Source organism: Anser anser (assembly GCF_964211835.1).
Source record: "Anser anser genome assembly, chromosome: 2".
In the NCBI taxonomy this organism is placed as follows: domain Eukaryota; kingdom Metazoa; phylum Chordata; class Aves; order Anseriformes; family Anatidae; genus Anser; species Anser anser.
The window spans coordinates 128,863,380-128,887,239 of NC_139721.1; the positions used below are offsets into that span (position 1 = coordinate 128,863,380).

Here is a 23,860-nt window from a genome sequence, read left to right on the forward strand (position 1 = left end):
ATAATCATGTGCAACTTCAGAAGACTTCTGCAAAATAACTTTAATGACTTGGTTCGTGCCATTTTAAAAACAGTCATTTTCAATAAAAATCAATACTTTTTTTTTGTATTGACTTTGCTTTCCCATTCCTATTCACTTCTTTGATAATGGTTTGGCATCCACAGTATGTACAGTCTGGTTGCCTAGGAAGATGTACTGAGTTTGATTATCTTGAATTTCCAACTTGCTCCTATAGTGCACAATTATTGTGGACCTTCCCCCCCCCCCCCCCATTTATAAAATAGGAAAGTCTTTTGTGAGAGCTTCCCAAAATGCCAAAGATGACATTAAGCAAAGTATTTCTCAAATCTATCTCTATATATATGGCCTGTCTGACTTTAAAATCAGTACGCAGTCATGCACATGATGGAAGATAATCACCAGAATAAAACACCTATTGTAATCTGGAGAGCTCTATAATCTATCCCCATTCAGTATAGGAATCTAAGTACTGCTGTCCTTGGTCTTTCCTGAGCAAAATAGTCATTGCATCGTGGTAAGATTTTTGCAGATATGTATGAATGAGAAAAGTTTGCTCACGTTTCTCATGACCCAAGCTATCTTTACTCACCTTTATCAAAGGAAGAATCTCTGTAACTGTGCTTGGTAAGTGTCATTTAACCAGCAATGTTATGTTCATCAAACACCTTGAGTTCTTCTAAATAACTGGTTTGGGTCTATTTTTTGACAAGGCCACACAGAGTCCTTTTACAGGAAGATGGCATATGTGTTCAGGTAGGTAAGTGGATTCTTAAAACACATCCCCATCTCAAAACAGACAATAAAATGGGCATCACAAAAATCCATGTTATACAATAAGCTGTATATACAAATTGAAAGACTGCATTTCAGTTTTTCCTATTATTCAGTATAACAAGATTCAGTAAAACATGGAAGCAAAGTACCAATGGCCATCTTTCCCCAAGTCCTTGAAGAATTTCTCAGGATCTCCTACACGTCTTCAGGTCTCTAATGTTTCTTCATTTGCACCACAAGTGTCTACAACACAGATTAAACAACTTGTCACTGGGAAAGCACGGACTTTGGAGTTGGCTATCCATTTGTCTGTTTCAGTATTATATTCAAGAATGTGCCCTAAGCGACCAACACCCTGAAAACCAGCCAGGACATAGACTATAGATCCCACAGCAGCACACTTCACTGTAACACCTTTCCATGGCATTGGAGACACCATCTTCCATTCATTCATCTTGATATCGTAATATTCTACATTATCAAGGCCACCTACAAAGCAATGAAACAGATAACTGCTTATTACAATATCCTGTCGAGGCTGAACTTGAGCATACAAATGCTTCATAAAATTTAGTTATTTGCAAGGTTTACATTGAAACACAGATCAAACAAAAAATCATTGAAAAGAAGGGCCACAGGTTTCCAAACTATCTGCCCTCCCCTTTTTTTTAAAATACAGGAAGAAGAGTAGAAAGGAGACTGAAAATGAGAGGTATTGTTACAAGTTTCACATTATAAAGATTAACATTTCATTTACTAAAGATTCTAATGTGTTGCTTCATGAACAGAACAATGCCCAGTATATTATGGATTTGTGGCTAGTAACCAAAAGTTAGGAAACTACCTCAAGCTTGCCCCTAGTGCGACCGTTTCATTCTAGAGGAGTCATCAGCATACTTTTACTTAAATAGGTCATATACTGAAGGAGGATGTCTCTCCAATAAATTTCAAGGATTTTAATATCATAATGGCCTAAGTGCCTTTAGAAGGGCCAATAGTTTCAAGTTATTAAGGAAATATAAGATTTGATCTATAAGATCAAATATAAGATCTCTATAAGATCAAAAATATAAGATCTATGTAAGATTTGTTTCTTTAGGAAACAGGCAGTTATCATGCTTCACATTATCTACAAACATCTTGTTATTCCTATTTAACAATAATGACTAGAAGGCACAGAAAAGTTTTCACTTCCACTCTTGAATTATTGTAAAAATTAATCTCTCAGGTCTAATCTCAGGAGGTGTAAATATTTCATCCCGTAATTCTTCACCATTATATTAAGAACAATTTATCAGTATGGTTGCAGAACATAAACACCAAAATACTTTACTTATTGCCTCGGTACTACACATTCAAGCAAACACACTAAAATTTTTGCAAAGTGGCAGTTCTAACCATAACTGTTAGATAAAGTACAAAGATTTTATCTACTGCTACTTTTGAATTAAGAGTCAATCATGTTGGAATAATTTCAGTAGCTAATTAAAGTAAAAGCTATATTCTAAAAGAGCATTAATGTGAAATTAGATATTCTAGTTACCATAAATAATAATTAATAAATCTCCTAGCAGAGAAGTTTTCATTTTCAAAAGCACTTCAGAAACCCTATGTAATTAAAATTAAAATTAAACTGTCCTGGGAAATTAGCTATCACTCTGCTTTTACAGATCAGGAGACAGATCATAAAGTGACCTGCTTATGACAGTAAGTCATATTTCATTAACTAGGGCAGTCAAGAAAATTCTTACTTTTTCACCACTTGAAAATAGCTCACTTAGACTGAAGGTCCCAAAACAACGTCTACACTTTTACCTGTCTCTTAGAGGAATAACAAAGTTTCTCAAAATACACAATAAAGGATTAAAAAAAAAAAAAGAAAAAATTTTATTTTCTTAAGCTTAGCCATATTAAACTACTGCAGAACTAGGCTAAACTATGGGTGCATTTCTGAATTTGACTGTATTATCATTAGTAAAATTTCACTTTGGGAAATGAGATATAGTGAAGCATGGAAGAGAAAGAAGGAAGGCAATAACGATGTGTCAGCAGCAGAACATGTTTTATGGTACTGCTCAAAGTTTTTCAGCTGACTAAAGTAGAATGAATTCTTTGCAAAAGCAAAAAAGGCCCCCCATGAAACCTGGTGAGACCATCCAGAGAATTACAAGTGCTGGAGTACCTGAGCCATTTTGTCCACCCACAGCAAATATTTTATCCTTTACAAACACCAGTCCATGATTCTTCCTGGCTTCAATCATTGGACACAGCTCGGTCCACCTGGAGAAAACAACAACACGAAACCACAGGAAAACTGACTATTTAGTTCCTAGAAAATAAATATAAAATACATAAATAAATCCTGGAGCTGGGAAAACGGAATATGAAGGGAAGCTGAAGAAAATTATCCTTTTAAGTAAAACTACAAGTAAATGATACATTACTGCTTAACTCAGGAAAATACTGTAATGCACACAATTCTTCGTATTCATCTGTATTTCAGGCATTCCTTGGTTGAGCAAAGCACAAAGTGACCAAAAATATTCAGAGTTGATAGAACACTTACGTTTCCGTGGCTGGATCATAAACTTCACAGGAATTGAGTACTCTTCCAGAAACATTGTTTCCCAAGCTTCCTCCACACACGTAAATGAGGCCATTCGCCTCCACCATTCCATGGCTGCAGCGCTGAGTCAGCATGCTGGGCTTTGTGTGCCAGCTCTCTGTTCTCGTATCGTAGCATTCGAACAAATACAGTGCAGAATTTCCTTAAAAAACAAGAAACCCACCAAAGTGGCGTTAATTTTGGTGGTCGTTATTCAGGAGGAGAGTAACAGTAATTATCAAATTTGCTTTGTTAGTTGTAAGGGGAAAGGTGCTTTTCCACCACTAAAAATAGGGCCAACCAACTCAAAATTTGCGACTATTCAAAAAGCACATACTTGTAATTGTTTTCTTGACTCTTTTGTTCCAAAATACTTAAGTTTATAAAATTGCTGTTTGCATTTGAAAATGAGTATAAGTTATGCAGGTTTTTTTTGGAGGGGGAGCCGGACTGAACAGAGATGTATATTTTGATCAGATTCTGAACAAATTGCCATCAGGTACTGATCAAATCGCCATCAATCCATGCTACTCTCACTACTTGGAGACGTGGAACTTTCAGATGTGAAGATGAAACCAGCTTTGTAAAGTTCGTACAGATTCATGCGAGTCTCTCTCTAAGCAAAGTGATTTGTACAATTCCCAGAATATTTGCTGCTTTTGAATTAGACAGCTAGATTATGTTAAAGCATAATTCTTAATTATTAGCAACCACGAAATAGCTAGCCCTCACCATTTTACTTTCTTCCTTGGGCCTGGCAGATACTTAATATTTTCTGCAAGCACAAGGTCTGTCTTCCTCCCTCAAGGGCCAATAAAACTATTAATGAAATCAAAAGCATTTTATTTTTAAATGTAGATAAATGGGAGCTTAAATACTTGTGCTTGGATGACTAGCCATAACAAAAGCAGAGGCGGCTGGATACAGCTTGCTCTGAAAGGAGCCAAGTGCATACACTAGCAGCACTCACTGAGGACCATCAAGATATGTGGAACAGCGTTACGTTTCCAGACCCAAAATACAGGAGTAGACTTCTATAAACTGTGTATTTGTTTACTCCTACCACATAATTTTCAATATCATTAAGAACTGCAGAATGAGACAATTTCTTGAAGTAAATATACATCCTTATTGCTTTGAAGCTGTACAAATTCTTATGCACAGGAAGTAGAGAATAACTGTCTTTAATGTCACTGCTAAAAAGTGAAGAGCTGCTGTTTTCAGTATGTTGTCAGGATAATGTTAAATGTTTGTTCTGCACCTGAATGGAGGAATTCAGTAGGTTTAGTGCTCAAACTCTGCTGGGTATTGCAAGTAAACCAGGATTCCGTCAGTTCTAAAAGGTGAAGCAAACCCTGTTGCCTTAATGGACTGGCACAGTACTTTGTTTTCCAAGCTCTCCAGTCAATGCAAGCAGCATGCAATTTTTAGATTTCTCTACAACACACTACAGCATTTTTTCCCCAATTAATAGTTTCGCATAATTGTTTGCTCCAATTTAGAAAACACTCTGATCAGGATAGACAGGCTTTTCTAAACAAGCAGTGTTCACTGGATTCCAAAGCAAAAATACAACTGCAAAGTAGGCGAGTTTATTTATTTTTATATGTGACTTTTTTGTCTCTCTCATGGAAGATTTAAGAGGTTTTATAGTGTTCCAAGCCTTGGTTAAACCAGTTTCAAATAATGGGAAGTGTTATGTCACATTTATCACACTAGGTGGCAGCTACAAACTGTCTTATTGTAAGAGGTCTGTTGTAGCAGCCGATATTTTAGAAGTCAGATAACATTACTAAGTCGATTAATGGGAAACTGTAAAATTTTGATAATGTTTGGCACTGATTACAACTATTTTTTTCCTGCTCTCTTTCCTCTGCAGCAAGACAGAACTCAATAGGATCTACTAAAAATTTCTCCCTAGGTACAGTGTTGTTTTTTGGCAGAACTTTTTAAAAAAACTTTTTATGGATAATAGCATACCTACATTTCTACTTTTGGTTTCCTGCACATGCATCAGGTTAATCTAGACAAAAATTATTAACAGCTGCTATTATGCTAGAGTTTGTGTGTCACCCACTAGTGGTTTTTTTGTTTGTTTTTTTGTGGGAAGGGGGGAAAAAACCCCAGTGGTCTTAGTTTAACTACAAGGACAAGTTTAACTACATCTAAATAAAGTAGTATTTAATCATGTACAGAGGCAAGCCAACAATAACAAATTAACAGAAGATAACTTCTGTCATTTCACAGAAAAATCAGACTAAAAAAAAAAATCAGGTATAACTTCACCACCAAAACCAGTTACTCAAAATCTTTATTTCACACTTTTTTCTTTGAAAAAAAAAAAAATCATTAGGCCCAACTTGTACAATGAATGCCATTGCCAAAATGCAGGTATTCCGGCCATATGCCAGAGAAAATTTTAAACCAGTTCTGTTGATTTATAGAGGTAAACTAATAGCAGAGTGGGATGGCAAATCATGTTTGCTTGTCCCTAGTTAACTCTGCAAAGTACAGTGTGCCGTACACCCTAGTTAATGTGAATAATATTTCAATAAGTGAAACCATTTTAAAAACACGCCAGAAATAGCTTGTTGGGTTGTGGGGAGGAGAAAATTCTCAATATGGGAAAATTAACTCATTAGGCTAACACGGCAACGTGCAGTTTCTTTCCAACAGAATCATGCAAAAACCAGAAAAATCTCCAGGTATCTTTGTTTGTGCTTTTTTTTTTTTGGTTTGTTTTAAAGATTTTTAGTGTCTTACCCACTTCTGAACCACCAGATGTATAAATTTTGCCCTCAGCAGCACAGGCTGCAAGGCTATCTCGAGGTGTTGGAGGTCCTAGCTTGGAATACCAGCTATCCTTCACCACATTGTAGCAGTCCATTCGCTTTATAGGGAAGAGCTGGGAACCACCCAAAATATAAACTACGTTGTCCCAGAAGACACAAGCTGCATCCCTGCGCTTTTCAAAGGGACATCGGATGTCTGTCCAGCTGTAATCCTGCATTACAAAGAACAGGTAATGTCTAATAGATTGTAACACTTACCTGCACAGCGAGTGTTTTTCAAACAGAGCTTTTCATAGAGATTTAGATATGGTCAGTTTTAAATTTCCTTTTCAAAACAAACATGAATACTGTTTATTGAAGAATACTCCTCAGGCGTACTCTTGAAAAATTCGCTTAGACACAGACATAGTTAGCTGCAACGAACCACGACATTATCAATTTCTATTTCCTCATTCCCTCTGTACACCCCGTACAGCTTCCCTGAAAAACAGATCTTTTTTTTCCCCCAACAGAATTGACCTCCTGCTGTTATCAAGTCAGAAGCAATGCATGTAGTCAATAAAGCAGAATTGCATTTTCTTTTATAGGAATGGAAAAAGACATCTTACATCTAAAGAAAATAAGTACAGAAAGTAAAACCAAACAAAGGCGATGGAAAAAGGGAAAAGATAATATCCAAATTGACAAGCAACTCAGTTAAAAAGCTCTGTGATACATACTTTATTACCGTAACAACTAGAAGCTTATTTACAGAATTTACAGAACACAAATGATCTATAGCTATCCACAGTTGATAGCATGAGAAATAGGGTAATGCTTTATCACAAATACTGACAGTCATGTTGCCTGGAAACTGATTTTGCATGGATTGGCAAAACCAGCAAGTATCAAATATAGGCATTAAGGCTACCCAAAGCCTTAAGAACACCAAACTCAGCAACTGATGGCAGACCAGGATAGCATACAGAACAAGAAACACTTCTTGAATAATTGCATCTCACATATTCCATGCCATCGTAAGCACAGCTTGTGTCTTATGCTGAACAGGAAAGCTTGGGACCTTAACTTATCTCTGTCACCTCAGGATGGTCTAGCTAAACCTGCTGAATGACCTTCATTGTAATGGTTCACACAAGACATTACATTATTACATTTTCTTAGCAAGGACATACTTCAAACACCTTGGTCAATGAGGAGGAACAGCGACTCCTACATGGGGGTTCAAAGAAAGAGGCAGAGCATGTTATAGTCCAAAACATCTTACAATCTTTTCCTGTAGCATCCCCCAAATCAAGAAGAGCTGGCAGGTGCATGTGGCCCTTTATGGTGAGAAACACGTCCTGAGGCATCCTAGAAAGGAAAGCCATACTACAGCATGGCAAAATAAATAGCTGCATAAATCTTAAGAAAAACGTCTTAGTGCTTTGTGCAAGATCATCATATTTTCTGGCTCAAATTTCTGGCACTTTTACAGAAATCCGTTTTCCCTTACTGTTTTAAGGGCTGAAATCTGACCCACTTTTGTGGCTTCAGTTCATAGCCACCCTTTCAATCACAGCTTTACCAAATGAAAAGCCATAGGCTCTCCCATAACCTCAGCACACTCAGCAGAACCCTCCTCTTCCAGCAGGAGGCAATTTAGGTTCTTTTCTTTCAGTGCTCTTCAGCGTGTTGCCCTGAACCCCACAGTATTCATCTCAGTAGGGCTTAGGCGTTTACAAACAGTTGCTTTGAACAACAGCCAAGATCTGTGCAAGCCTCTTTTTTTTTTTTTGCAGGGCGTGGGGTAGTGGGGTTAGAAGGAAAGAAAAAACAAGATGAATATGTGCTGACACTTCGCCTGCTGACCTTGGTTTTCAACAGCTGGTGATGCAGGACACCAGAGGCAGAAGCTGTACCTTTGTATTTAATTGTTTTTGAAAGGCTTTTTTTTTTTTTAATTAAAAAAGAAATTTAACTTACTAAAACCATCTGAATTCTTGGCAGCTACAAGACCCTACAGTGACAATTCCAGATGTAATAATTATGGGCCACGTGAAAGAGCACATCCTTTTGTTTAAAACTTCTTCCTCCATTTCAGTTGCTACTTCCTCTTCCAAGGAAGAACAGTAGGCATGTCTAATATGGACAACCTTGCCATTAACAGTGTATCATCTACAGCTCCTTATCTCCTTGTAAGAGGTATGCTGGTTCTCTTAATTGTCAAGAAATATCAACGCCAGGCATCTGTTAATTTTTAATAGCCACTGGCAGATATTTTTATTGTTAAAAGCTAAAACTTCCAGCTAATTCTGGTCACTAGGGCTAACAGAATAATTTCAAAGGAGTAAGTATATTCCTACCTCAAAGTCCCATGAAGTCATGTATAAATTTTAATCAAGAAATCATAAAAAAACTTTATTTCCAACTTGGGAAAAAGGCTTTTTTTAAAATGCTCTGTGGAAAATTCAACAAGAAAATGTTTCCCACCACCACAAATAGAACACCTAAGATTTTCAGCATAATTCTGAAACCAAACATCTCTACTCAAAATAGTGCCAGATTGCTCCACAAGAGTTTTATGCCCCAGTCTGCATCTGTTCCATCATTTTGATCTCTTGAAGGACATGCAACAACTGAAGTATTAAACACAGCACATCAAAGACAAAGATAGTCAAAGTAATTCTGTTTACAGCTTCAACAAACACGGCCTATTCAATAGCGAAATAATTTTTGCAGTATTAGTGAAAGTTATGTCACTCATAACCAATATAATATTTTCAGAAGAAACATAACCTAAGTTTGTTTTGAACTATTTCTTTAGCTGATGCATAAGGATTTAATTAAATTATTGAATTTAATTAAAATCAAAAGTAGAGGCTTAGGTCACTATTCAATCAACCCTGAAGACAACAAAAAACGGAATTTAAATTCCTTCCCAAGGTCCTAAAACCTTGCAGAAGTACATATATAACCTTGATTTTTGGCACTCTGACACTCCCATTATCTTTTGATATGACTAATTAAAGCAGGTTAAACATGTGATGTAGTATTTGCAGCATTGGAGCCTTACATCCCACACCTATTTCACATGCACGTGACGATAATCCCACAGGGGTTCTGGATCCTTGGTTTGTGGCATTTAAGAAGCTACTGTCATAGGTAAAGATCAAAGAAACACTCTAGGAAAATATCCAGAAAAGGGCCTTTAAGTAACTTAAAAGCTAAAAATAAATTAAGTAAAGCTATTGAAGAAGACATGACAGGCTAGCTAAGAACACTTGAGGAAGCATATAAGCACTAGAAAAAAGAACATTGAAGGGAGACAATGCTTATTAGAATCAAGTTCTCCAATTACTTTCTTCTTTCTCCTTCCCTGCCCCTACCCTTCTGCCCACACCCAGCCCCACAGTTAAGCCACATGCAAGACCACACAGCTCCAGCAAGAAGTAATTCTGCAAGATTTCTTCCAAAAAGAAAAAATAAAAAAATTACCTGCTCTGTTCCTCCCACCCCACTATATATCTTACTTGAGCATATGCGTGAAGAAAGATGAACATAATTCAAGAATTTGGAATTCTCAATAAAAATACAAATTAAATGTCTCACTTTAAGTCAGCAAATCTGTTTTTTTTTTTTTTTTTTTTTTTTTCCTCCAAACTTGATCAATGCTCGTAAGAAGTGGCTTCAATTTTATTTTACCTAAGGGAATGCAAATTCATGTTGGATAAGTTCAAAACACACCCCAAGGGCTCGTTCATTCTGAATTAGATCTGACGGGACTCACATTCATTATGTAGTTCAGACAGATAACACAACTGTTTGAAATTGTAATAAGCATTTAATATGCTGAGGTGAAACAACTGGAATCTCTGCAACAAAATATTACAGGTGTGTAACTTAATTTATTAGAGAGCATTGATGCTTTGGTAGAAACTTATTTCTGTATTACTGCATGTGCTTGGCTGGTAAAACAGCGTACGGGTAATCCTTCTGCAAACAGCCAATGTTTCAAACCCATCTAGTCTGCAGAGCTGTAATAAACATTTCTGTGGCTTGACTTCATTCAGGAAACATGTAAGAAAATATCAGGCAAAGTTTTATTGCTCTAAATTGGCCATCTCTAAGGTTTTTGTTGTAGAAATTCACTTTTCCCCCCACTTCTAGGGTAACTGGCTGCCAATTCCTCTAACATACTCTTAACTTGTGGAATTGTGAACCCCTGGACTTTAGAAATGGTTACACATTTATACTAAATGAATCAAAACCCCTTCTATTCTAAAACAGGTTCTATACTATCATAAAAGCCAATGTTTTATCTTACACTAAGAAGAAACTGCTTTGAGTTAGTCTCTGGACACATACGTGCATGCACATGCATATGGATTTCTACATATTCCTAACTGACTGCCTGATGTTTCTGTGACCTTTTATTTACTTCCAGCTGTGGGATGCACACACCAATCAATTCTCGACTCAAATGTATGTCAGAACTCTGTAGCTAATACTGCCAACAAACAAGCACATAATCATCCTACTCAAAACAAAGTACTACGTCTAGGTACACAGATTTGAAAATGCCTAATTAGCTACACCCTTCCAACTGTATACCCAAGAGGCAGGGAATACGTTCTTCTCCATACCATTTTGTAGATCATTATGCCTTAGTTAATACCATCAGCAAATATAAACCACAGAGGACTACAAACAGTGAATCTTAATGCATTCTGAGGTAACGATTACCTTTGGATTAAAATATCTGCAGGACTGGGGCTGTGAGCCTCCAAACAAAGCAATGCGATAATCATGTTTTTTTCTTCTTGGCCGCGTACCTTCCACTAACTCTTCTCTGTCTTCTGGGGAAAGTAGATGGTATCGCATCCCACCTGGAAGGAACACAACAACCGCTGTAGATCCAGTGTGGCTCAGAAAGGGATGTTCCAGGGCCAGGGAGGGGAAAAAAAGGGGGAAATCAAGTTTCCACAGTACATCTGTACAGCTTAGTTTTGTTTTTTAAATGTACCAGTATGCAATAGCACATAGGAGAATACATCCAGATTTACATCCCATTTCAATCTGCCTGCTCCATGTGACAACAGGGCATGGATACGGATGCATGTTACATACCAATTTATCTATCGGCTGTATTTTTGCCAATACTACCAGGCATCTAAGTTTGCCATGCTGAAACTGGCAAAAAGAAGTACAACCAAAGACGACTAATACTGGCAGAACCGGGAGCCCAAGGAGAACAGCACCAATGTTAAAGAAGGGACTTCGAGGCAACAAGGAGTCACCACGCTCTGCTCCTGACCCCATGGTTTCTGATCAATAAGGAATGCATCTATGAAAAACCCTCACTTTTGTTCACTACTTGACAATGCAAAGTATTAGTTACAATTGCTATAAGAAAATAAGGATTTTCTTACAAAAACATTCCAAAGAATACAAAAATATTAGTGACATTACAAACCATTAAAACAAAAATCCGTATTCCTTCAACAATCCACCTAATTCCACGTCATGCAAGAAGTATGACTGAAATACTGATGGTCAGCAAATACTTACCAACGTATAGGCTAATTTGAATCTTGCTTGTTGACTGAAGGAAAACAGTTGTATGCCAGTTTTAGATTTACACTAAAAGGAAGCTGACTAAGTAACTGCTACTGGAATACAAAAATTCTTCTGGAATATTTATCAACATCTTGGCTTTTCTTTTTCACGTGATAAAACTTCAGATTTGGTGTCTAAAAAAACTAAAAGCTTGTTCCCTCATCTCATCTGTACCTTGGGAATGTAACTATCTGTTAGGCTCAGCTTCCAGAGTATGTTAGAGGTGTAAATAGCGCAACAGAGGCTTAACATTCTTATTTGCATAGGGAAGCTTTGTAATATTAAAAATTAATTTCTTGAAATTTTAATAATTCACATATGAATATTAGACACTGAAGTTCCTATCGTGTCCCAAAGGCACGCTAATGCTTCCAATTACCCTGACAACCCATTGATGGAAACTTCATTACATTACACATCACAAAGTTAATATCATTTGGTGATGACTTTCACTTCTTTTCTCGTTTCACAAGAATGTGTACTATTTACATGACAATCTGCTAATCCAACTTCAAATAAGTGCAACATCCTCAAGGGAACACAGTCAGATGTATTTAATGTGAAAATGTTGTCAGAGCATTTTAAACCAATTTTCAAAAATCCACATTCCACATAATTTTTAAGTTACACAGAACATCAAAGATTTCAACTAGAAGTCAACTTACTGATCACCATTTTAAGGCATTCTGGGTTATCCTGAATAAGTGGTTCAGCCTGAACTGTTTTACTTAAGAAGTTCTTTGATATAAGAGGAAATCGGACTTTAGCAAGAATGTCAACCATGTATGGCTGGCGATTTGGCTCATCGTACTTCAGCCATCTGACTGCTGCATCATAAACCTTAAACAAAAGGAAAGAAAAGAATAATGTACATCACCATAAACTCAGACAAAAGCTAAATCTCAGTGCTCTGAACAGATTCTTCTACCTGTTGAGAGTTAACTTACTTAACAGTACGTGGAGATTTCACAAGTGTATACACCTCCATCTTCCAAAAAGGCAAGACAACACTCATGTATGAAGTAAAATCCATGTACAAAACTTTTTTTTTTTTTTAAATAAAAACTTCTACTGCCATTTAACCTTTTTTTCAAGTGGGAAGCATGAATCTGCAATTCATATTTATCTGGGCAGCATTAAAACTAGTATGCTTCGCATTCAATGTCACAACACAGATAATACTTCACCAGAAGCGCTGAAATAGTTTGTGCTTTATATAGTGTCATGAACTGACAAACTGCTTCTGTTATCGAATCAGTGCTGGGAAGTTCCAAATGCATTGCTATTGTGTCTTGGGGGACCATTTAAAAATATATATACGCTTTTTTAACTGCAGACTGCCATAAGTTTACTGTTCTGAGACTCTCCTCTCTATCTCCTCTTTACAGGAAAAGATAATGGGTTTTGTTGGCAGGGCAGGAAGGACAGAACAAGCAAGGTAACCAAGAAACCTGTTTTATTTATGACTGTCCTCTGAGTCAGGAAGGTAATAGTGGACTTCCTTTCCATTCCTATCTACTAAGATATTTCAGTGCTGCTCTCAGACATAGCAAGCTTATCTACTACACTGCCATTTCAGAGTCAGCACTCGTTTCATTACAAGTGATTAACACATTCAATACCTACTCGTTGTAGCTGAAACTGATCACAGAGATCACTTGTGAGTGATTTAGTTCTGCCATTAAATGTCTCTCCATATTATGAGTTATTCAGAAGGATTGCTAAACCTCCTCTGCTGTAATCCTGCAAAACGACCACAGAGCAAGGGAAAGTAGAGAAAGAAAAAAGGATTTAAGGCTCAAGTTCCATCAGCTAAGGAAATTCAGCAGAATGTTGGCATACAGTGTTCCTGTCCCTATCAACAACAGAAACACCACTAATGTACAGGAAAAGTAGGCCACTTAGTAATCAAAGCTACCCTTCCTGTTTCTGCTAAATGTAAATATGCTTTACACCAATACAAAGACTGGACTATGTCAACTTTCTCTTGGTACTCCTAAGAAATAAGATTTCTTTGGTATCACTTACTAACTTTGCAATTTCATACTGTACGCTGCCACTTAACAAGAGGAATTTTAATCATGCCATGCTGCCTACCTGAAATTTCTATCACTGATGCCACGTTGAAGCATGCCATCTTTATCAGCAAAACTTCAAAAGTGTAAATTCTAAAGTGTAATTTCCACTACAAGCTAATAAACTATAACACTTCTAGCTTTGAGACTGTTACCCTGTGGCCTGAACTCTTCCCAGTCCATGGTAAGAATTTTGAACTGTGACCTAAATCATATTTATACTTATAAACTAGTCAGCTGTCATATTCTTGTCACCTGATATTATTCCTCTACCCACAGTAATTCTTATTTTCATGTAACAGATACACTGAAGAAAATGCATTAATTATGTGAAGACTAAACTTCAGAGTCAGCAGAACACCCGTTTCTATTTAAGTGCACACACATACCATCTTGATTACAAGATCCCTCTGTTGCACTTCAAAGAGGCACATAGACTCGTGATGACATAGCTAAATGAACTTGAATTATCTAGTTCAAACGCCAGAACCAGCTAGAAAGGCAAAACTTCAGTATGGTTTCAACAGATGTGAGTGAGAACCTTCAAGAAGAATCCAGCAGCTACAACCATCTTGCAATCACTTCTTTGGGCTGCAGTGCAGACACGCCTATAATCTATTTTCTTGCAGTAAAAAGAACATTCTGGCAAATCAGCATTCAGGGCTGTGGTATACTGAATCAAGTTTTCCAAATGGGACTGCTGCGAATGTACTTTCTACCACAGTTTACAGCTTTTAAATGAATCAATTTTAGGCCCTTTCCAGCCACCCAGGCTTATTTTTTTTTGTGTGTATTTATTCCATAAATATAGGCCTTCCACCAACCTGTCACTGTCAATGCTGCTAGTTCCGAGTGCTTGGTGCACCTTGCTCCTAAGTTCCGGAGTTCTGGAAGATTAGTTTACGTATGCATATTTCCATCAGCAGCAGCTCCTGTCTGAAACAAGCTGAGACTCAGCCCATATTCAGGTAGAGACACGCAGCCATTAAGGTGCACATCTCACCCCAATCTGGGAGCAACTGCTGTAATACATTAAATTTAATTCCATTCATGTTATATGGAATTGAAAGCCCTACAGCTACCACAATACAGGAAACTGTTTTGCTTACTCCCTTTATTACTTCTCTTTGCAGCTCGCTGAGACTACACATGTAACATCCACACTTCAAGTGTGGATATTCATTAACATCAGGTTTTGACCAAGCTAGGATGCACTTTCAGCAAGCACTACGTGCATCACACACTGTAGGAACATACGAAGAGAGCTGCCTCAGTCTATTTCTTGATTAGAAAACCATAGTGAAGTTCAATGCTCTTCGCTGCTAGAAGACAGAGCTCTTTTATAATGAAACAGGGATCTCACCTGATCTTCTGCCCTCACAGTCAGTGTATCTTGGTTCAAGAGGTGTGTCACACGTTTAACATCAAGCTGAAGAAATTCATCTGTCTTGTAAACTTCAGTGAAATGTTGATGGATAAAGTCGTCTGCAGTGGCTTTCAGTTCTGGACAGTCTAGGCATTCTGCTAACACACTTATACCTGCAAAGAAAAAATTAAAAAAAAAATCCCAACTAAACTGCAATTACTGTGGAGAAAGGCTGAGAGAGCTGGGGCTGTTCAGCCTGAAGAGAAGGCTCAGGGATGGCCTCATTGCAGCTTTTCAATACTTAAAGGGGGCTTATAAAAAAAGATGGAGAGCAACTTTTTGCTCAGTCAGACAATGACAGGACAAGGAGAATGGTTTCAAACTAAAAGAGGGGAGATTTAGATTAGAGGTTAGGAGGAAATTCTTCACTCAGAGGGTGGTGAGGCACTGGAACAGGTTGCCCAGAGAGGTTGTGGATGCCCCATCCCTGGAGGTGTTCCAAGGCCAGGTTGGACGAGGCCCTGAGCAACCTGATCTAGTGGGTGGTGTCCCTGCCCATGGCAGGGGGTTGGAACTAGGTATCTTTAAGGTCCCTTTCAACCCGAGCCATTCTATGGTTCTACTTTTAATATACTAGACTAGAATAAAAATACTGTAATTTCACTGATAGTTACAAACCCAATTTAATATTTATTGATATGCATTTTCTTTTTAAACAAAAGAAAAAAAGATGCTGCTGTAACTCATCTGCAACTCAGGACAAACTAAGATAAGCCCAAACTTGTGATCCCTATCCCTGCAGAACTAACTGGAGAGCCAGGCCTGTAGGACTTGCTCTATTAACTACTTCCTCGCTGTTTCCTTCCCCACTGTGAAAGAGACGACAGCACGTTAACTAGGTCTGAGCCACACTACAACCACCCAGTCTAACCAGCACAGCTTGAGAGACTGCTTCCAGGTTTCGCGACCTTCCCTGACCCGGTCTCGCAGCAGCGGTCACCAACCCAGCCCAACCGCCTGTAAGAGCCACAACCAACTGGGACTCTGATGTGTCAGTAGCAAACTGCTGCAGGCCGACACAAAAAAGTCAAGCTGATGCTGCTTCAAGAGCAGAAACTTCGCATAAAGGTATAAACAGCAACTGCTACTGAGAAGCACTGTTTCCAGCCCTCCCTCTAGTAACCAGGTAAGCACAGGGTTATTCAGCAGGAAATCTGCTCATCATGCTGCAAATCTTCCCTCTCCTCCTCCTCTGGAGGATGGAGGGGTGGTAGAAGCAACCCACCAGCCAAAGGCAACCCATGGGATGCAACTACAGTGAGCTTCTCTAAGTAGTAGGATGCAAAATACAATAATAAAATCCAAGCATGTCTCTGATGAGCTGCTTTCCAAGTGAGAAATAACAATTTCGAGAGATTGCAGATTCACCACGGTTTCTTTCAAGTACACATTTTTATGGGCTTGCCTGTGAGTCTGCAGAGAACGCCTTTCAATTTGTAAAGCATTATCTTGTGGAAAAATTGATTTAATCTTGATCTCCCTTTTGATATAAATTAGCAAAGTATGCAAGCGTTAAGAGAATATAATTAACTTTCTGGTTAACAAAGACCACAGAGGACTGAACATGCCCCAAAGCAAGCATAAGTGGCATTTTCCTCAGAAAGTGATGTCTTCCTTCCAGCAGTTGTTTCGGAGCCACTGCTGTACTGCACTGAAGCATCAGTTGAATCCTTTAATTCAGATACTTTGCAAAACATTTCTGTTGATATTATAAACATCTATAACATACTTGAGATGTCACTAGGAGAATAACATAACCAAGGTCAGTAAGAAGCTTTATAAATTTTCTTTAATTGGAGACTAAAGTGCTCCAAATCTTGGAGCATCAATACACACCAAGTTCTGCTTATCTTTTTTTGTAACTCTGAGTATACAGTAAGGCTACAGGGCATATCAAGTACCAAACCTGCCCAGATGACAATCACAGACTTCACTCAAAAGGAGAAGCAATTAAAAAAGAGTAACCTAAACTTATCCTGTTCATAGTTTTTAGAAGATACATTAATTTTGTATGAACTACGACTGTCAAATTCCACCTCCAAGTACAGTAACAACAACTGAAAGCTCCACCTCATTAAACAGCTGAGGATCTCAAACAAACAAGAAGCTACAGGCTGCTGCTAATCTGGGATGAGACCTAGCAAAGTCAGTGGACCCTGGTACTGACCAAAAACCGCCAGATCACTTTGTTTATGGCAAGGGAAAACGGTTTAGATTGAGCCAAATTATTTTTTATGTATCTGGATTTAGCTAAGCGTTACCGTCTTTTAGATGATACTGTTTTTTGAGAACAGCAAAGTTAAAAACAAAGTAAAAATTAAGTCTGCATTTCTCTTACCAAGACAATTTGAAGCATCAACTTGTTCTTTCAAGAAATCCACACACATTTTTTTCACAGGTTCAATTTGATACTGGTTTGCTGCATCTAGTAAAGACTGGACATTATTGCTGTTAACAGAAATTCTGCGAAACAGAAGATGCAAAGTTAGCACAAATACCTACTTAGCTGCAGCCAAAACACCAACTTAAACCAATTGAAATAATGGCAAAATTATTCCCTTGATATTTCCCCAAGCATCCTTCTCTTCCATGCAGGGAAGACAGCTTCCCTTCATGGTCTTTCCAAATTGCTTTGGTTTGCTGTACTTTACTAAGGAAGGGCAAACAGTCCTGGATTTTAAAGGCTAAGCCTCTAACACAGGCCATCTGGAATACCATGCTAATTACTTTGACTTGTGTGGTTAGCCATTTTTACAAAACAGAAAAGGAACAGAACCTTTTCCTGACAGCCACCTACTCCCAAACAGACATCAGCAAAATTTGTCTAAACTCATTGTGGAGACTGCTCTGGTTGACCTGTCTGAAGTGCACGAGCAGAACAACTATTTGGGAGTGCCTGAAGAAAAGGTCCAGAGCCCACAGGCAAGCGTTTGTGCACCAGCAGAGGCAACAGTATGGCTGGGGTGCTGACACTGTGTCTCACCACGGATGAAGCACACAAGACTCCTCTCAGAAAACAGAAAAAGCCTTCTTAAAGAGAGTTAATCCCATCAGCACAAAGATGAAGGGCCTGCCATCCATCTGCCATAAGAGCTCCTTGCAAAGTACCGTTCACAATCCTAGCTGTTTGAGCGAGCTTTGTATAAACACTACAGTGCCTGCAGTGCTATTTAAAACCAAGCACAGGGGCAGCCTGAGATAGAAGGGAAATGCTGTTCACACAGTAGTTATCCACCCAGCCCGACCAGAGGTGAAGGTGCAACTCCCACAAATGGTTATCTGTGATAGCTACTATGGCCATAAAGAGAAACCCCTGCTGGTATCAACAGGGGCCTGGATTTCAGAACAATGGGGAATATCATTTGACTCCAACACTGAAGCCAGAAGCATTCTGAATTGCCTTCTGGAGACAATTACCACCCTCTTTAGTCTGTGGGGCTTCCTACTGATTAAATAAAAAGGAAGAGGGGAGGAGAATAGAAGGTCTAGTCACATCAGACTTTAAATGAGTGAAGGATTATAATAGTAATAAAACTGATGAATCATGAAAGCATTATTTTAACATTTTACCATTTACAATTGGCAGGCTTTCTAGCAGAAATGTCATTTTTAAATAACAAAACTACCTTGCAGTATAAGCAAACTCCACAAGCTGTTCAATAATGTCAGGTTCTGCATCCTTTAGCTCCACTTCGAAGGACTTGGATTCAAGCATATTCGCTGCAAATAGATTAAAAGACAAACTACATCAATAAGCCACTCTGGCTATTGTATTTTCCACTGTTTGCAAAACGTAAAGTAATTATACAAAATGGGAACTTGCTAAGACTGCACACAGCTATTCCTGTTTCCCAGGATTATTCATGCAAGTCACGAAAGAAAGGAGGCAGTGTGACAACCAAGGTAACTGGTGTGTGCGTGCATGCTCGCGTTATGTCGATTATGCTGTAACGTGTGTTAAATAGAAAGGGTCAGAAACGCTGCTGACTGCAGCGCAGACTGCCAAGCTAGCATTACCGAGGACAGGAAGCACAGACTACACTACTGAAAGCTATTTCCATATTCACGCTGATAATAGAGCCAGCTCAGAGCTCCCCACACCCAGTCCCAGCATTGCAAGTTCACCCGCAGATGGTTACAAGCCAACCACTGGAAGGCACACTCGTTCTACTGCTACTTACCGTGTTATAAAACACGCATTAAAGTCAATTTAACTTCTGCACGCCTTACCTATGATTTGTAAGATAGGTAGTACATGGCTAAATTTGTAAAGTTAGTGCAAACGCAAGAACGCTTACGTTCCTGGAAGCCTGCTTTGTTAAGTGGCAGTGCCTAACGGTGGGAAGGAACAGGGCAGGCATCCTTTGTGCCACGGGAGTAACGACCCCAAGTTTTCAGGTTAAGGGAGGGAAACCAACTGTAATACAGTGTATGGGCTCCAACTGGGCTTTCATACAAAGTAACACTTGGTTTGATCAAAGGAGAGATAAAGTGAAAACGAGGGGAATGGCGAACAGAGATGAGTGGAAGGATACAAACTGAAGCAATCTTCACTTACACTTGTCTTTGAAATTAATCACTTTCATAAAATAAACAGCTTGTCAGCCATGTATCTAACAGCATATGACCATGAAAGCATAAAATCAAACGATTTTGAAGACTTACTAGTGAACATCAAGTTAAAAAAGTGACTTGCTGAAGCGAGCACAACACGGTGAGCTGGGATCTTTCTTTCCTGAACCATAAGAATGACATCACATAGAGTTCTCTAAATCAAAGGAAAAAAGACAAACAGAAAAAAGATAAGCATTTTTGAAATACTTTCAAAAATATTTCTCTAACAGCAGCTTAAGGAAATTCACTGGTGTCCTTAATCTCCATAACTCAAAAGAGTATCATGTAACAAGAATATTTTCTGAAAGGCAACCAAGTCAGACCTTTGGTCAGGACGACCAAAGTCAACCTGAAAAAGAAAAAAAAGCTCAGTTTTCCCCATGAACTTGCACCCTAAAGCTGGTCACTGATAAAATATGAACTCTAAAGCTTTTCCTGTGACATTTACATCAACCTCCTATAACAGTGTCCGCAGCATCTAACGGGGGCTGCATTGACACTGCAGCCTTTTCATCCATCAGGGGCTTTCTTACTTACTCAGCTGTCAGTTTTCATAAAAACCTCAGAGGATCCCAATACCTGAAGAATTCCATCATACAGCCCAGAGCGAAAGCCATGAACAAATTCAAAACATGCAGTTGGATATGTTAAATAAAGCATATCCCAAAACCACCACTTATATCGGAGAGTCTGAATGATCACACCTGATCAGCAACTAACTTTCAGACAAAATATACTTTTATTTCTCATTGTTTGCTAATTGTATATAAACAGCGCATGACAGTTCATGTAGGGGAGAAACTACGAGGAGAAAGTGACAGAATTTGAAGTTGTCAGGAGACAAGAGTAAGGGGCTGGGGTAAAAATATGTTATTTGAATAGATTTTAAAATGGTATCCTTTCTAAGGACACACTGACTGAAATAAAGGCGCACCATACTGCAGTTAACTGTAATATTCTTGTATTAAGAAAAAATGGTTTTAGGAAGCTAGCTCAGCACTTCCAGCTACTATCTTGAGACTACTTTGGGTAACACCTACCTACAGCCATCCCAATACTAACCCCAGAAAGCAGCATTTCTACTGTAGGAAGGAAATATTTGATTAGAACAGCGTTAGAATTTTCTCCACACAGACAGTATTACTTAGGGCTCAGCTTCGGCTGATAATCCACATGTAGCCTTGTGAAAAAAGTATATTTTTTAGCTTCTTAGAGGACAACCATCAGAAAGTGTTCACAGGACAAAATATAAATGATATATTTTAAAATGCTCTAATTACAAGTATAGATGTTTTAATTACAAGTATAGATTTGAAGGGGTGTATGACAGCCAACTTCCTTTGTGCACCCACGGCACCATTTATGACTGAATCAATAAAAAAAGACCATGTGAGAAAAGTTTCAAAGGAAATCTTTTAAAGCTGGAATTCCCAGAACATCTGGTTCAAAATAAGCGTTGCACATTAGCACTATAAGATACCATAAAATTCCGTGGGCAAGCTGTGCTAAGGCTTGTAATGCTGCTTGACCTACGTGCTGTGTTTGTAAGGTATGTTTAGTGTCCGCATGTTTACTGCCTCAGCTCAGTATTTGAAGCATCTCAGATATCCTAAAGCCTCTCTGGGCGTGGGAAGAAATATTTGTCAACCAGAACAGATCATCGCTTTCCTTTCTTCTTCCTCTGTGACACTCCTGCGTGCAACTGGTCTATTTCAAACAGCGTACAGAAATTCCCAGGAAGAACTTCGTTCCAAAGGACCCACTTGCATCACTCCATAGCTCCAAGGATGCAACGCATGAGCAGCATTTCGGCAACCAGAGGACACACCCAGGCGTCAGCCAGCACTGCCAAGCTTTGTGAGCTCGGCGACACCTTGCAAACCCGTCCCAACTTCCTTCTCAATAGCTTCCCCCTTGGCACATTTCTACTCAGCTACAAAGTGGCAACAGAGGATTTATGCGTGTGCTGTCAAATAGTAAAATCCACAGTAAAAATCCACAAAGATATAGGTCATCGCATTTTGGAGATGAGCAACAACTCCATGCACTGAACATACTTACTCCCAACATCCCACCAGAACTAAGCACAGATGCGTCCATAGTTTGCTCTGAAATCCCATAAACGCAGCAGCTGCCTCTAAATCCCAGCTCACGCAAAAAGCAGCCTCTCAAGAATTAGCCGTACCTTCCCCCAGACCATTTTCCTACGTCATTAAACCAATGCAGTTTAATTGGTGGTGTTCTGCATGCAGGTTGCCATATCCACCACAGGAAAGTTTTCACTCACAGCATACTGAGGTTTTATAAGTACAGCACAATCCTCAAGTTATCAAAGCACGCAGAAGAGCTTCCTGTAGGTCCTACTGAACTGCAGCACAATGAACCAGCTGATCCAGTACGTTTTCCTCAGGCTGCTCCTCCCACAAACAACCAGAACAAGCAAGAATATCATGAGCTACGCCAAGTTCTAGAGTGGCGGATAGACATGCAAAGCTACCACCTGAGGTCTGATTTGAAGTTTTTGGGAAACTCTGGCAAAATAAAAGAAGTCAAAATCCAGGGTTGCAGCCCCGCTGGCACACCAAATTTCAAGACACCCCGAAGTGTCACAGCAGCACTTCAGCTTCATCCTCTCACACTGGGGGCTCTATTCCCTCTACCCAAGTACAAAGAGCCGCGGCACCTGGCATCCCCTTGCCAAGAAGGACAGCAGTACGAGACAGACAGTGCCCAGCTGAATTACTGGGCTCAGCCACACCCTGGAATATGTTTTACCTGATTCAAAATAGAAACAAACCTACAAGAAGTAGGTCATAGGCTCTGAGCGTCAACGTAAGTCTTAGTGCTCCATGACCTGAAGTCACCACAAACCTTTCATTGAAGCCAACTCAGTTTTTCATACACAAGGGTTTAGCTACACGAAAAGCTTTACGCACACAAGCGTAACTGACAGTGTTATTAATAAAAGATGCACGGGTCGGGTGATGGACGAAAGCAGAATCTGATATCGCTTCCTAGGCCAGGCCCAGACAGATGGACACGTTACTAAAAGCTGGCCTGAGCCTTTCACCAGGCTGACCTGGGAGGCGAGCAGCTGAGCCCCATGGCCAGCTCTAGCCTGGCTCCACGTCGCTTTTAACTAACGCCAGGGCCAAGGCGGTTCCCCTGAGGAGCAGAAAGTTCTCTTCACGTTTCGGGAGCCGCGCAGATCCCGTGCCCACTCTCGCACCACAAGTTTGGGGCTCTCAAGAAGAGAAAAACGACCAGCACTCCCCCCAGCCTGGGCAGCACGAGCAGATTTGGTTGTTTTCACGGGTGTTTAATGGATTTCGACCACCGCAGCCCTGTGTGTGTGTGCGTGCGCGTTACCTGCTTGCGCATGCAGTTCATGACGCCCATGAAGCCCGCCAGCAGCTTGGCCTCCTCGCGGGCCGCCAGCTTCTTCTCCGTCTTCTTCTTGCCGCCCTTCTCCGCCCCGGCGGCGGCCATGGCCCCTCACCGCCGGCACCGGGGGCCCGCCACCCGTCGCGGGCCGCATGCGGCGCCGCGGGGACCCCTCGGAGGCCGCCCCGCAGCCGGGAGCGGACACACGGACGGACGGGCGGACACACGGACGGACGGGCGGGCGGAGAGATGCCGGGCTGGGGGAGGCGGCCTTGGAGCTGAGGGAGCGAGGCGGGGCTGCGCAGGCGCGGGCGCCATTTGCCGGTGCGCTGCCCCCGCCGGGGGTAAACAAAGAGGGGGGGGCGCGGGGGCTGTGGGGTTGGGGTTTGGGAGCTTTCGGTGCATAAAGGGGGCTACAGGGAAGCTGGGGAGGGACCATTTGTCACGGGGCGTAGGGATAGGACAAGCGGTAATGGGTTTAAACTAAAAGAGGGGAGGTTTAGGTTAGATATTAGGGAGAAATTATTTGCTCTGGGGGTGGTGAGGCACTGGAGCAGGTTGCCCAGAGGAGCTG

At 39.9% G+C, this 23,860-nt stretch overlaps 1 protein-coding gene across 1 annotated transcript; it reads right to left on the reverse strand.

Annotated features, from left to right (window-relative positions):
* Positions 1 to 25: 25 nt before the first annotated feature.
* On the reverse strand, positions 26 to 23,546 carry KLHL7 (kelch like family member 7). The gene is made up of 11 exons (XM_083824507.1): positions 23,272 to 23,546; positions 19,954 to 20,056; positions 18,915 to 19,008; positions 17,627 to 17,751; positions 15,226 to 15,401; positions 12,453 to 12,627; positions 10,915 to 11,057; positions 6,164 to 6,404; positions 3,362 to 3,563; positions 2,978 to 3,075; positions 26 to 1,284 (listed from the first exon to the last, which is right to left on the reverse strand). The coding sequence occupies exons 1-11, from the start codon at positions 23,389 to 23,391 to the stop codon at positions 1,001 to 1,003; spliced, it is 1,761 nt and encodes a 586-aa protein (XP_083680633.1). The 5' UTR covers positions 23,392 to 23,546; the 3' UTR covers positions 26 to 1,000.
* Positions 23,547 to 23,860: the final 314 nt, after the last annotated feature.

Excerpts from the sequence above, each read along its gene's own strand:
- KLHL7 (XM_083824507.1), bottom strand. The coding sequence starts at position 23,391 with ATGGCCGCCGCCGGGGCGGAGAAGGGCGGCAAGAAGAAGACGGAGAAG. Across the intron at positions 20,057-23,271 it reads TGAACTGCATGCGCAAGCAG|AGAACTCTATGTGATGTCAT; the intron begins GTAACGCGCACG and ends CCTTTGATTTAG. Across the intron at positions 3,564-6,163 it reads ATCTGGTGGTTCAGAAGTGG|GAAATTCTGCACTGTATTTG; the intron begins GTAAGACACTAA and ends TTGTTTTTTAAG.